This window comes from Polistes dominula, unplaced genomic scaffold (assembly GCF_049000335.1).
Source record: "Polistes dominula isolate Pdom_NZ unplaced genomic scaffold, Pdom_raw_medaka contig_82, whole genome shotgun sequence".
In the NCBI taxonomy this organism is placed as follows: Eukaryota; Metazoa; Arthropoda; class Insecta; order Hymenoptera; family Vespidae; genus Polistes; species Polistes dominula.
Genome location: NW_028301046.1, coordinates 907,348 through 923,295, shown reverse-complemented (window position 1 = coordinate 923,295; position 15,948 = coordinate 907,348). Strand labels below are relative to the sequence as shown.

General features: G+C 29.1%; 1 protein-coding gene and 1 long non-coding RNA gene across 5 annotated transcripts in view; one reads left to right on the top strand and one right to left on the bottom strand.

Annotated features, from left to right (window-relative positions):
• Positions 1 to 15,948, bottom strand: part of LOC149031609 (uncharacterized) — a 207,613-nt gene that overhangs the window by 142,328 nt on the left and 49,337 nt on the right. The window lies entirely within an intron of this gene.
• On the top strand, positions 4,467 to 7,812 carry LOC149031610 (uncharacterized). Its single transcript, XM_089175181.1, has 4 exons — positions 4,467 to 4,622; positions 4,895 to 5,274; positions 5,377 to 5,526; positions 7,614 to 7,812. Exons 2-4 carry the CDS (start codon positions 4,960 to 4,962, stop codon positions 7,659 to 7,661), a joined length of 513 nt encoding a protein of 170 aa, XP_089031307.1. The 5' UTR covers positions 4,467 to 4,622; positions 4,895 to 4,959; the 3' UTR covers positions 7,662 to 7,812.

Sequence of the window (15,948 nt, the reverse complement as noted above, 5' to 3'; positions counted from 1 at the left end):
TAAAATAATATTGTAAATAATATTTCATCTCTGCCATTATATTACTTCATATGCAATAAATTAGCCATCATTTGATTTTATTCGAATCAACTACTACTACTACTACTACAACATACTTCAAATCTCATTCACATTCAATAAATAATAAATAAACCCAGACAATATTTGAAATAATAAAAACGTTGATCGTGTTGAAATAGAATTGGGATTTACTACTAGGATGATTTATTTCAACGTCACGTAGATCTAATCAGCCATGTTTTGACACATCGTGTTCCCACCCACTTTCTCTTTCTCACGCAGGCACGCACGAGAGCTCGCTATTAAGTGCATTAGCACTCGTTTAATGACGCTGAGATCGCGTTTATGGGGTTCTTCGTTCCGCTATGGGGCTTTGGATACACGCGTAAGAGAGACAGAGAGAGAGAGACAGAGAGAGAGAGAGATAAAGAGAGAGGTGGGTGTGTCTAGTTGCGTTTCTCGCGCGTGCTCGACACGTGCCACCTTCTGCACGAGCCAAAAAAAAAAAAAAATAAAAAACGAAGACAAGATATCAAATATTCTTCATCCCTTTCATCTCATTTTCTATTTCTTTATCTTCTTCATCTGAATTCTATTACGCTGATAGATAATTCAATTCTTGTAAGTTATTGTTATCAATTAAGGTAAGTTGGGGGAATATGCCACAGCTAAGGAAAAAAACAATCTAAAATGTACATAATTAAATTGAATGAACTTTAAATACGTGAATTTAATAAACATTGCTTCTATTTATTATACGCACAATAAACATTTGTCTAAATATTTATTTAATTATTAATTAATAACAATCAATTAGTGGCGCGTTGAAAGTGACATATTCCCCACGTGTGTTGAAGTTTTATGCCACTTACTCAAAGAATAACTTAATTTCATATAAATATCACAAATAACTTGTAATAATTTAATACTCTTACAGTATAACAAATATAATTTCGATTAACAACATTAATAATTATGATAAATAGCTTCAAAAAAAAAAAAAAAAGAAAAACGAGATAAACAATAAGAAATTTAACAAAATTTTATGATTTACATACAGGACAAGTTTCACTTGCACAATAAGTTTCGTGCATTTGAGCATTATTCACATTTGCCACATTGCAACCAAATCGCATTTCGAATCATCGCAAAATGTTCATATTGGTTCATCAGAACTTTCCGATCAAAATAATTTGTCAAATTAATTGAATGAAGTATAAATAAACATTTTAACGAAAACTAACAAAAAAATGCAACCCCCTCTTTAGAAAATAAATAAAAAGGTAGAAGAAGATGATAACAATAACAGCATTGTTCCGTTTCTCTTATTGTCTTTTCCTTCTCTAGCATCATGGTCAATTAATAGGAGTCATTTATAAGGGCAAACCGGGGAATCTGGGAATCCGCAATCCGCCCCGTGGCAATAAATCTCAAGTCGGTGAGAGCGGAATGGAAGTGGAACCCCTCTTGTAAGCTGCTTGTATTGTAGCTATTACCGAGCCATGCATCACTAGGTAACAACCACATGGTTCACTATCCCTCCTCCTCCTCCTCCTCCACCTCCTCCTCCACCTCCTCCCACTTATCTTCCTAGGAGAACAGAGAGACGACTACGAAAAAAGGAAAGAAGGAAGGAAGGAAGGAAGGAAAGAAGAAATAAAGAATAGAACGAGAAGAAGAAGAAGAAGAAGAAGATGGAGCAAAAGTGAAACGTCTATCTCTCTCTCTCTCTCTCTCTCTCTCTCATTCTCATTCTCTTTCTCCCTCTTTTTTTCTGGGAAAAGACGCAGCTGATATCGTGCACGGACCACCCAGGTGTTCCTGATCCCTACTACCTGGCATTTTTCATCAAAAACTAAACTCCGAGACTGTGAATAAACTATCTTTACTACTTCCTGTTACAAACAATTTCAAAACGTAATATTTCATTTTACCAAAGTCTATTCAAATTTATATTATCTTATCTATGATTAACAAAAAAAAAGAAAAAAAAAAAAAAAACAGAAAAAAACATATTTCATAAGATAAGATTATGAAAGAAGAAATATTAGTTCATAAAGGGAAAAGTTACAATTTTACCTTGCAGAAAATGTTTGAAAATAGTAGTCTACGGTTGCGCGTATCGATGACGAGTATGGAATGAAATGGAAAAGGTATAAGGGAAAAGAAAGAAGGAAAGGTAGAGGGAAGAGGAAGAGGGGGAGGAAGATGATGAAGGGAAAAAAATGGATAGGAAAGTTTGCGAATGAGCCGGAAGAGAGGAAGAGAAACGCGGAGTAGTATCTCGGCGTGCGCCGAGCGCTGTTAGCAAAAGAGAGAGAGAGAGAGAAAGTAGAAGCTCGTGGAGGATGGCGATATCGGAGGGTGGTAGAAGAGAGGGTGGTAGAGGGTGATGACGGAGGGAGCCTGCCGTCTCCTCGCGCCCTCACCGGGCACTATAGTAACAACACGGGGAAACATAGGGAAATCAATATGGCTTCCGTTGCCTTCATCCCTCTCTCTCTCTCTCTCTCACCCCACACCCCCTACGCTTCTCACTCTCTATCTCTCTTTTGGCTCTGCTCTGACCCTCTTTTTACTTCTCTATCTCTCTCTCTTTCTTTCTCTGTTTCTCTTTCTCTTTCTTTTTCACTCTAAACCACAGTCTTCTCTTCTTTCATCGTACACTCTTACTCTCTTACTCTATGTAATAAGTATGTACTGATATATCCATAGACACCCCACATATATATATGTATATGTTATTACATATATATATATATGTCTATCCTCTTCTCCCACGAGCTCCGTTCAGACGGGTGAACCCATTATGAGGGGGTGTTACTCCGAGCCAATCCTCAACCATCCGGAGAGAGGAATAGGAGAGGCGAGAGAGTCGAATAAGGGCGCATGTGCGTTGCCAGGGCCACCGTGTACCAAGCTCGCACGATGTCACCATCGCGAATCAGACACCCGGTATACGCGGCGACCATGCTTTATGTATCATATCGATGAAGGAGAGACACCATCGTTGTCTTTTATATACTATATGATATATATATAGAAATATATGAACAACAACTTGCCAAAGTTACTTGTTTCAATATTCTAATTGTTTATTAGAAATAATACGAACAATATATAATAGCTGAATTGTTATTTAGAACATTGAACAATTGTTCATTTGAACTAATCAATATTTTGTTTAATTTTATTCTTGTAAAGTCCTTATTTACTTAGGAATCTCTAATAATACTTAGAAATTGAATTAAAGACAACTTGTAATTATTATAAAAATTATGATTACAAATTAATGATATTCTTTTAATTAAGAAAGTTTGTAATCCTATAAGAGGGTAGTTTTCTATTACCATTATTTAACAAGTAACTTTCCCACCGAATTATTTCCATGAAATAACTGTACATATATTACTTTTATCGTTCTATCAACAACCTAAATATTAGACCCAATGATTCGTGTTATTCAAATAAAATCATTATTTAAACAAACTGTAAATATTTGTACTCTTATCGAACAAGTGCAAAGTCCAAGTCTAAGGGTTGTTTAACGGGCAAAATCAGAAACATGACCGATTTCAAACTAGTCGATATATAAAATTCTTTTTTACCGACATGGATAGTAAATGGACAAATTTCTTTACTATAGATCATATAGGAATCTGCAGTTACCGACAACTGAAATTAACGAGAACGTGTTATATAAAATAATAGAAATGATTAAATACAAATTTATGGTAAAATTATTGAAAATTATTCTAAACATTACATTTAAAATGATACAAAACATTAAAATAAAAATTATAATTCATGTTATTCTATTTGGAAAGTGTATGACAACAGTCGATATAACAGTTTACTGTACTTTTGATTTATAAGTTCATCGACAGTCGGTAATGTCGCGTAAGCTCGTCTTAGAATAAACAAATCAAATATATTTTATGAAATAAAAAACAAATTATTTTCATTATAAACAAGTTGATAAATTTCCTTCAATTTTATACATTATTATTTGCATATTGTATTCTTAAAAAACAATATGTAAAATGATAAATATATATATATAACTTTATTGCATATGTAATAAACAATAAAGTTATACAATATTTTGATTCAACATTTATTCGAATATATTATTTAATAAATAATACAAAAGTTGTGTATTTTATTAAAAGTACGTAAAAATATTTTTAAAATACTTTGAGATTCGATCGAATATCACCGTTTATAATTTTTACATGTTTTATCATTTTTTTTTTTAATAAAATAATATTATTTGTATTTTCGACTTTTAAACAACAATAATAGTTGAAAGAAATTCCTATGGAAAAAGAAATTAGGATTTTGGACTTTGGACTTTGAACTTGTAATCTTGATGTCCCATCGCTCGATCAGATTCTGTTTATTTGTATATTTGTCAAGGTACAAAGGTATTAGTCATTGTATCATCATTAGGGGTAGACGATTAAATAAAAGCCTATGAAACTCCTGATTTCTGTTCAGTTTTCGGTTGATCTTGTGACAGTAAGGACGCTCAAGAAAGTAATTGGTGATAATATGACAACGGTGTGACGAAATTGAAGACAGAAGGAATATTAATTAACGTAAATTTTACATTATTTTTGTTTCAATTAATCCTGTGATTAAACGAAGTGTTAAAAAAAAAAAACAAACAAACAAATTCATTCAAATCTAACAAAATACCAATTAACATTTCATTGAAAATACTTGTGTTTGTTTAAGAATTATTTTCAATACGAAATACGAACTCAAATTTTCCTTTTGGAAATTAAGTGTATGATAACAAAAAAAAAACAAATAATAAAAATATAAGTGTTACAATAAACTAATCGAAAATTTCAATAAATTTTTCTAGGAAAGTATAAATAAAAGAAACAAAAACTGTGATTATATTAAAAAAAAAAAAAAAAAAAAGACAAAATGGCATTGAGTATAGCATTGCCATTATCTGGCGTTGAGGCAGAACACTTTTATGCATTGGGTGCACAATTTTTATACAATAACGGTTTAAGATCAATTAACGGTATTGGACCTCATTCACCATCCATTGATAGTGAATCATCAAGTGGTTTTGGTAGTTTAACACCTTCCATAGAATCTATTGAACATCCTGAATTAGAACAGGAACATGAACACGAACGCATTACACATACACCATCATCTTCAAGGTCTTCAAGCCCAATTACTTCAGAGGATGATTCGAATGATCCAAAAATTGATAAAGAAATACAACATGTAAGTTAACAATTATAAATCATAATTAATTCAACCTAATTTAGTATTCTCAAAACTATATTACTAATTTTGGGTGTATTATTCATTTTTCCTAATTTTCAGACATTGAAATATCATAAATCGATTAAAGTAATGTACGATAATCGAGACATATTAAACCTTGGTGCAAACATAAGAGATCCATCATGGATGTTAATGAGGTGTCCTGGAGAAAGTAAACAGTCCAATGAAAAAGTGTACGATGGTTTACCGGTAAGTCAAATGTAATTAATAATACTTTATTATTTTCACATTAGTTTTCTTCTCTTTTCTCTCTACGTTTTAATAATCAAGATAATTTTCTATAGGAAATATTTGATCAAAAAAAAAAAAAAAAAAAAACCAACAAACAAATTGACAAATTTCTATCATTAAAAATAAATTTTTCCTATGATTTATAAAATGACAGTTATAAAAGATTGTATTTGTTAATTCATAGTATTAACCTTTGTTCCATGTCATCTTATTTATCGGTGTTTACAAATTTCCAACATTAGTTTACGGAATCGTTATCTTAAATACTTTCAAATGATTATAGTTAAGAAAGTATACAAAAATGTCATTGAATGTACATATGTACGTTAATGTTTCTTCATATTCTCTATGATTTCTATCGATAATTTATCCTATTCTTCTTTTTGTTTTTCCTTTTCTATTTCATATTATTTAAATATTAATATTCATAATCGTTCGTTATTTTTCATTTTCGTCAAAGTGTTTCAATGTTTGTTTTCTTTTTCTTAGCGCGCATATTTCTTTTAAATGATGATGATTATTATTATTATTATTATATTGGTATTTTGTAGATTTGTTAAAATTATAAAATGCAGGTTGAAATAGAAACATCGTAATGATGATGGTGGTGGTGGTGGTTGTGCATTTAATCAACCAATATTTTTTTCCAAATAATTTAAATACGCAAATTGAATGATCTTTGATGTCAATTGTTCTTTTTGTTTTTTCCTTTTCTATTACATATTATTTAAATATTAATATTCATAGTTCGTTATTTGAAATTTTCGTCACAGTGTTTCAATTTTTTTTTCTTGGCTCACATATTTCCTTTAAATTATTATTATTGGTATTATTGTATTGCAATTTTGTAGATTTGTAAAAATTATAAAATGCTGGTAGAAATAGGAACATCGTAATGGTGGTTGTGCACTTAATCAACCAATATTTTTTCCAATAATTTAAATAAGGAAATTGAATGATCTTTGATGTCAATTCTAATGGAAATTTGACTATTTCTTTACCATTGATACTCGTAATTGGTGATAAATCATTTAAAATCATCTTGACGTCTGTTATATTCTAAAAATATAAAATTATAAAATTATTAGTTCAAAATATAATTTGAAATTTTCCACACGATATATCATAGACACAATTTTCATCATCACAACGTACTTTAAACAATTTGTTTTTTATATTAATACGTCTCGTTTCTTTTAATTTATCGTAAACACGACGATATTTTGTTGACAAATAATTCTGCATTTTATTTATTTTTTTTCTCCCCCGGAATTATTATTATTATTATTATTATTATTATTATTCTAATTTTTATTTGATTTATTTTTTGAAAAACGTAGAGAAAAAGAGAGAAAGGTTACAAGACTTTGTCGACAATCTTGATTGATCTTGTTTGTCAAATTTTTTTAATATAACAACTTCGATTAATCTCGAATGTCATAGAAAAGAAAAAAACAAACAAACAAAACAAAATAATAAAAAGAATCAAACGTGCAATGAAATTGCATATCACGTGTAACGAAAACTTACACTTATTTAACACGTTCGTCGCAATGGCACTGTATACCGAAGATGGGCATACTTCTCCAGGGGAATCCCGTCACCATATACGGTGACACTCTTCTTGTTGAGGTTATAATATATTTAAGTTGGAAAAACTTATCACATTTTTTATTTCGAAACAAAATTATTTTCGGTAAATTTTATCTTAACATATATGAATTACGTCAGGTCACGTTGTTTGTCCGCAATGGACTCCTAAACTACTGAACCGATTTTAACCAAATTTTGCACCCTGTGTACAGTTTCATTCAACTTGAAAGATAGGATAGTTAATATCTCAATTTATAATCGCAATAAGGCGGTATAAGGTAATTCGTTGACTTAAAGACGTGTGTATCTGACTAATTGTGAGTTTTCGGCCTGGTGTGAGAAACTCAAACGAAACGGACTGAGCGACGAACGTGTTAATAAAACAAAAAAAAAACATTACATCTTTCGATTAAAAAATATGTAATTTAAATTGCAATTTTTCTTCTCTTCAGAATTTCTGCGACAGTTGCAACTTTCAAGAGTCAGTTTATATTCCATGATCTCAACACATACCTACTATCACCAATAATATTCAGATGGAATTTAACATCGAGAAGTATGACACAACAAAATCAACGGATAAATTCGTCAAACGAAAATTCGTCAAAATTGATTATTATACGATTAAACAAAAAAAGAAAAAAAAAAAAACGTAGAATTTAACTTTATGACATGTTGTTTTACATTACTTTAGAATAGTAAGATCAATGTTTATATTATCTTTAATGAGATTAATCAAATCGTATAAGAAATCAATTTTTGATCGATGCGGATAAATTTCGATGCGGCGACCGACTCCCAAACGAAAAAAAAAAAAAGAAAAATTAAAAAAAAAAAAATAAAAATAAATAAAAAAGAAAAGAAAAAACATTCTTTACATTTTATTTTTAACTTGAAACTTGACAAACGATAAAACACATAGAAATGACACTTTGAAATTAATCAAACAAATACACACACACACATGATCTCAAACATACATTATCATATAAACACATACACATATTATACAGATAAGACTGAATATCACCATATGATCTCACATAGAATTATTTTTCTATACAAACACACATTCATTGCAATAATAGAAATAAAAGTTTTCTATGTTTAATAGTTTGAATATTAGAAAATTAATTAAATAAATAATTAATATGATAGGGAGGAGTCGGGTATGGGTCGCGAGTGAAATAAAATTACATTAACATTTAAATTATTATAATTAATTAATAATTGAACGTCTGGTAATTAAATATATACTGTAAAAAAAAAATTAATATGAAATTTCATTACAATTATTAAACATTTTTTTACAAACAAAAAATCTTAATGTATAACAACAACTGTAGGATACATTTTATAAATATTTTTTTTGTTTTTTTTTTTTTTTTAATACTTTTATTTATTTTAATATTGAAAAAGTATATATTTACAGACCAGATGTTTAAATTTTGATTAGAAATATTATTTTAGTAATATTTATAGATCATAATTCTCATATACGTATATATAAATATATTTATATGTATATATATATATATATATTATATATATTTATATATATATATATATATATATTATTTATATATTATATATTAGATATATATATATATATATATGTATATATATATACATATACATATATATATATATATGTAATCAAATACACAAGTAGTGCCTTTGACATTAATGTATGGTAACAGGTGTGAATATATTAATATATAAATAAAATAAAATAATTAATTAAATATGAATAGGTTGAAAATTTGATAAAAATGTTTAACAAAAATTTTTGAATTGTCAAGTTCAAAAGTATTTCAACAATTTTAGAAATTAATTGTTCATTCTTAAGTTTGTATTGAAAAAAAAATTAATGAATTGAAAGGTACCAAAAAAATCTGAAAAAAAGAAAAAACATACAAATAAGTCCAAAAAAAAAAAAAAAATTACAACAAATGAAAAAGGAAAAATACAAAAAAATCTGAAAAAAAGAAAAAAATACAAATAAGTCCAAAAAAAAAAAAAAAATTACAACAAATGAAAAAGGAAAAATACAAAAAAATCTGAAAAAAAAAAAATAACAAAAAATAATAAAAGAAAAAAAGAACAAAATTTAAAATCAAAAATAATTCGGTGTAATGTGTAATTAAATTGTAAAAATGTTGAAGTACTTTTGAACCATTCAAAAACTCTTGAGATGCCCTGTTATTTGTATAAATATATATATACATATATATATATATACAGACACATAGACAGACACAAAAGACAGACAGAATAATTAATGATTGAAAAACATGTACGATATATGCTGATTATTTTTTCTTTTTTTTTTTTTTTGGTTTTGGTTTTGGTTTTATATGATACAATAAATGAAAAAAAAAAAAAAAAAAAAACCATGATTCGCAATGTAGCTCATGAAAACAATTGTCAAATTGAAAATTGAGTAGATGTGATTGGACACTAATATTTGATCGTATGAATTATGCTAATTTTCAATACACAATATTATTAAATTGAAATTAACGATATATTATTGATAAATTGTAAAAACAGGTTACTGCGTTATTTTAACATTAACATAATGCAAAAATATTTTGTTATAAAATAGATAACGATTAAAAAAAGAAAAAAAAAACCCCCCCAAAAAAAACAAAAAACCAAAAAAAAAACTTAAAACTGTGTGTTAAGACTCATCGTTTTAGTTTTGAAAAAAAAAAAAAAAAAACAAACAAAAAGAAACAAAAAAAAAAAAACTAAATAACTAAAACAATCTTCAAAAAATGTTAGGTCAAAAGTTTTCTATGTAACTTTACAACGTAACCTGATTTTTCTAACAAACAAACTACGATGTAAACTGTAAAAAAAAAAAAAAACTTGTCAATTTTTACACATTTCTTTTTCTATTTTTTTTTTCTTTTTTTTTTCTTTTTTTTTTTTAAATTATATTTTATTAACTCTTTGCGGCACAGAATCTCAAATAATAAAATAGCCCTATGTTGCATAGAGAAATTTGATTACGTTTTAAATTGAACAAAATTGGTAGATATTTTTTTATTAATAATGGTATTACATAATGTAAAAAATATTAATAACCAATTGCTTAGGGTAAATAAGACGAAATATAAATTTATGAGCATGTGTTGTAGCTATTGCAATAATATTTCGAAGTGGGACTAAAAATATTCTACCATGATGTGCATTACGGTGTATCAAAATGGTGGAACACTTTTAATCCCCCCCCCCCCACTGTGCCTCAAAGAGTTAACAAAACAGTAATTTATGCTATGATAAATTTGTCAACATTAAAACTGATTTTTAAAACAACCAATCATGTAAAGCATAAATTCTGTTCAAATAAAATGAAATCAAATGAAATTGAATGTATCTAATGTAAGATCATACGATTACTGACAAATTGTTTCGAAACATTTGTTTATAATATTTAAAAGGCTGCTCATTTGCGAATAGCAACATAATCAACGAATCTTAAACAAAAATGATTTTGTTTTAGTTATGGTGTGAATTTTTTTTTTTTTTTTTTTTTTTTTTAATTAAAATATCAAAGATATACGATGAGATGATGATGATGATGAAAGAAATACAAATATGTTTCTTAATTTAATAAGACAGACAAACAAACAAACAAACAAACAAGATTCAATTCTATCACAATTTTCTACGAAACATTTCATTGTCAATATTACAAAAACTGTTATTAAACAGTTACATTAAATTTAAACAATGCGTATGTATAATATTTAATTTAGCAATTATTTAATTCAATGAACAAGTCAATCTAGTGTTAGTTAAATACAAATATATCGGGTAAGATTAAATAATCATTGAAAAATGTATCAAAAATAGATTTACAATATTTAAGACGTTCACAATGTTGGTGGGGAGGGGAGGGGGTTCTGAATTTCTTTGCCATGAATGTAAACACACCCCTATGATGGTGGTCAACCCCCTTAAACGTGAACGTTTTAAATCTGTTTGTTAGCAGCTACGTTGTAAAACTTAGTTCTTATTGTTAAGGTATTTAAATAAATTCAAGTCTGATACATATATATATATATAAAAAGAAGACTTGATAAAAGCATGAGAAAATAGATAAATAGGTTTTGTTAGTTTACATGTTCGAATGATGTGTGTTAATTATGAATACATCCTCCTGTTGGTATCATTTAAACACTGGGAGGGAGTGGGGGTATATTTCTTAATTGTTTATACGATATTTTTTATACAGAGAGTTGTTCATTTAACATCAACAATAATTATTTTACGATTTCGCCCCCCCCCCAAAACAAAACAAAACAAAACAAAAACAAAAAACCGCGTGAAATTTAATTAGTCAATCTAATTAGTTATTATTAAATATTTTTCTTTTCTTTATATAAACATAAATTTATACCAACGTGATTGGACGTACATATTACGTATTCTATGCATGTTAGAAAACAAGTTTATTATATGTACTTATACTATTAATGTCTAATACATACATATATATATTAACGACAATGTATATCATAATTTAATATGACTATTGTTTATGACAATATAAATTCAATAAATAATACTAATAATTATTGTTAAATCAATCGATTATTTATTCCTTTCAAAAATATTATCATATACCTTGTATCCTATAAAATATCATTGTCATAAGTCTGTTAGAATCTTATCGAACTAATAGAGATAATTATGACACTTTGTTAATAAACAAATAATATTACGATTATAAATTGAGATATAAACTATCCTATCTTACAAGTTAAATGAAATTGCACAGAGTGTGCAAAATTTGATGAAAATCGATTCAGTAGTTTAGGAGTCCATTGCGGACAAACAACGTGACACAGAATTTATATATATTAGGATATTGAAAATCCGTTTGTTTCGGTGACATATAATAGGTAAATACGAAAAATAGATTCTACATAGTTGCATTAGAAGTTATTTATGACTCGACCTAATAAAATTCTATTTATTTATCGAGAAACACAATATAATTATATTATAAACAAATTAACAAACATACAAAGATGTTTGTAAGGTTGTCAAAAATTAGGAAACCTTGCAAACATTCGGTTGCATTCGATAACAGTTTAGGCAAGTCCCTTCAATGTGAAAAAGGGACTTTATTGAAAAGATATAGATAGACAGATAGATAGATAGATGGATAGATAAATGAAAAGAGAGAGAGAGAGAGAGAGAGAGATGTGATCGTACACAAACGTAGAGGGATATACACGCGTGCGTTCGAAAACGCGTGAACGCGAGCGCATAGATGCGTGCACAGTGCGCGAGAGATGTTCACGACGACTATTCAGATATTGTTGTTATTGTTGAGAGAACAATCGCCCGTCAATAGGCAGCCCCGGCACAATGTATCTATTCAGGTGCGGTCAGGGGTGCTCAATCGATCGAGTTCCTGCTTTTGCCGATCAACGATTGTTAAAAGATCAACGAAAGAAAACTTTACGAAAAAAAAGAAAAAAAAAACTAACATCTTCTAGTTTTTTTTGTTTTTGTACTTTTTATTAAATTTCTTTTGTTAATTATCTATCGTTAGAATTCAATATTCTACACGAGATTCATTCTGAAATTGTATTATTATTATTATTATTATAATATGATAGTATAATTAATAAAAGTTCAATTATAAAAATAATATACAGCTCACTGAAAAAAAAAAAAAAAATACAAAATTATTGTATTATCGTTTCGTTTAATTGATAAAATAACAAATCTAAAAATAAAATAATTTAATAAATATTATTATTATTATATGATAGTATAATTAATAAAAGTTCAATTGTAAAAATAGTATACAAAAAAATCCCTGAAAAAAAAATACAAAATTATTGTACTATCGTTTCACTTAATTAATATAAATAACAAATCTAAAAATAAAATAATTTTAAAAAATATTATTATTATATAATAATATAATTAACAAAAGTTCAATTGTAAAAATAATTTACACTTCCCTGAAAAAAATACAAAATTATTGTATTATCGTTTCGTTTAATTGATAAAATAGCAAATCTAAATATAAAATAATTTTAAAAAATATTAATATTATTATACAATAGTATAATTAACAAAAGTTACATTATAAAAATAATTTACTCCTCCCTGAAAAGAATACATCACTTTAAAAAAAAAGTAGAAATAAATTGAATATCCAAATAATTAATGATAATTGAAAAAAAAACTGGAACCGATCGATTGAATATTATTCTATCTAAATTTCTTTCTCTCTAACATGAAACTTGTCTACAACCTCGAGAAAGATTATGTCTGTTAGAAATCATTGAACGGAAGTGAATGCAACGTGTACTTTGAGAAAGATCGAAGGTCTCCCACTTCTGCTAACTTGTCTTCGATATTTCTCAAATGTATCGAACAAACCAATACGATAACAAAGTTAAATATTTTTAACGATAAAATATTGAAAATGTTGAACAATATGAACAACTTCCTTTTTATATCAAAGTAATATTACGAAAAAAAAAGAAAAAAAAACATTAATCAAATAAAAATATCTATGTATCAATAATTTACAATGTGCACGTGTGCAAATTTCTTAAATGTACTCACAGTTATATATATATACGTCTGTCTCTTACGACCGTCACATTCAAACTAAACACGATCTAACACGAAGAAATAAATAATAGATAATAAACGAAGAAGAACTAAACAAAACATAAACAGAATTGTTTTTCATATGAAGTAAGTAAGTATTTTTGAAGGATGTCAACATACACGTAACAACGCACGCGTATACATTGCCGCCAAATTCGTTACGATATTTAATTAATTTAAACAAAAATTCAAGATGTATCTTTACAAAAAGTTAAAGATAAGAAGACAAAAAAAATCAATTAACATAAAATATATTACAATCATTTATGATGTTACATTAAACAACAAACAAAACAATGAAATTTCAATCTACCAACCGACTAATCGAACAATCGAATTAACTCTATTACTCCGTAATATTTAATATTAATTATAAATTACTAAACAACAATAATTAGATAAATTTATATATATATATCACAGTTATATGTAATATAATTTTTTTAATTAGGAATAATTTGTTTCCAATATTCAACGTGGAAAGAAGTAAAACCCCAGCTCTCCTATCAACCCCACCCCTACTCTCTCTCTCTCTCTCTCTCTCTATCTATCTATCTATCTATCTATCAATCTATCATTATCGCGGATAATATATTATAATTATCTCGTATTGTAGATAATTATAACATTATAATTTAGTGATTAAGAGAATTTTCCTCTTGACGATCGGGAGAATGCAATACCGTGTCAAATGGAACGACAATGAACGCGTATATCAGCGATAGCTTACAATTATTATCGGCCCGCCACGGTGGTATTTAAATGAATGAACGGCTCGAAATTACCATCCGGTCTCTCATCGTCTACTGTAACAGGGGGTGTAGGGAGAGAGAGGGGGGTGGGTGTTATATGATGTATTTGTGCGGGTCACCTATTCTCTAACCGTTGTGCTGCTTTCTATTTAGCTATCCTTGAATCCAAATGGAAGAGATTACATTGTTCATAATTAATACGTCCCATTGATATTCGTATTTACTTAATCCGTCGTCGGGTCAAAACAAATAAAATAGAAAGCAATTCTACCTACCCCCTACTACCCCTTTTCATCATATTCTTAAACTCGATGACACTTTGATTGATCAAAAGAGAGATAGAGAGTGAAGATGAAGAAGAAAGAAGAAAGGGCAGAGAGAGAGAGAGAGAGAGAAAGAGAGAGGGTATAGAATGAATAGATAGAAGTGAGAACCACTGTTTCGTGAGTGCACCAGGGTAGTAGCGTGCCCATAGCGATGATTACGTATGCGGGAATCATTGTCGAGTAACGCGCGATGCACATGCAAAGGCCAAAAATCGTCGAAATCAGTCGAGTTCAACATCAGCATTGTACGTAGCCTTTGTCTCTGGCTCATTGTTGTCGGTAGCCGATGTACAAGCTACACACACACACACACACGTACACACATACGTAAATACATAGATGGTGCAGCCACATCGTCGTGATGCGATGCGATGCGATGCGATGCGATGCAATGCGATGCAGTGCGGTACGGAAAGAGATGGACTACTGCAGGTACCGAGTCCAACGGGAAACGAGCGGTATCCTTCGAAATTTTCTCTTCATTCGTACATACAAGCAAACAACACAGACAGAGAGAGAGAGAGAGAGAGAGGCATTCGAATATGCATTATTATAATATACTATCTTTTTGGGAATGGTAACATGAACATGTTTTCGATCTAAGGCTATCTTTGGCTATTTTTTTCGTAGATCGACGTCGTGTTGTGCGTAACTGTGGCGAACATAGGACAAGATAGGACAAGATTTTCGCGGTGATAACGGAAGAAAAGAAGGGAGAAAGGAGTGTGGGATAGTGGGAGTGGGAGAAGAAGAAGGAGGAGGAGGTGGTGGTGATGGAGGGGTGGGCCGCAGGAGTCAGAGGGAGGAGGAGAGGGCATAGAGCAGCTGAATAGGAAGCGACACAATGGACCTGGGTGGCTGTGGAGGCGTGTTATCAAATGGGTTCCTCATTCACATACTACGGCCCGAGCTACCTGTGTCTGTCTGTACCGGTGTCTGTCTGTTATACTTATTCATACCGCCCATTGTGTCCTCCACTGTTGAGTCGAGTTCAGTTCAGTTGAGAACGCGATGGAACGTGCCACAATGCACGAATATGGGCTGCACTACCTCTC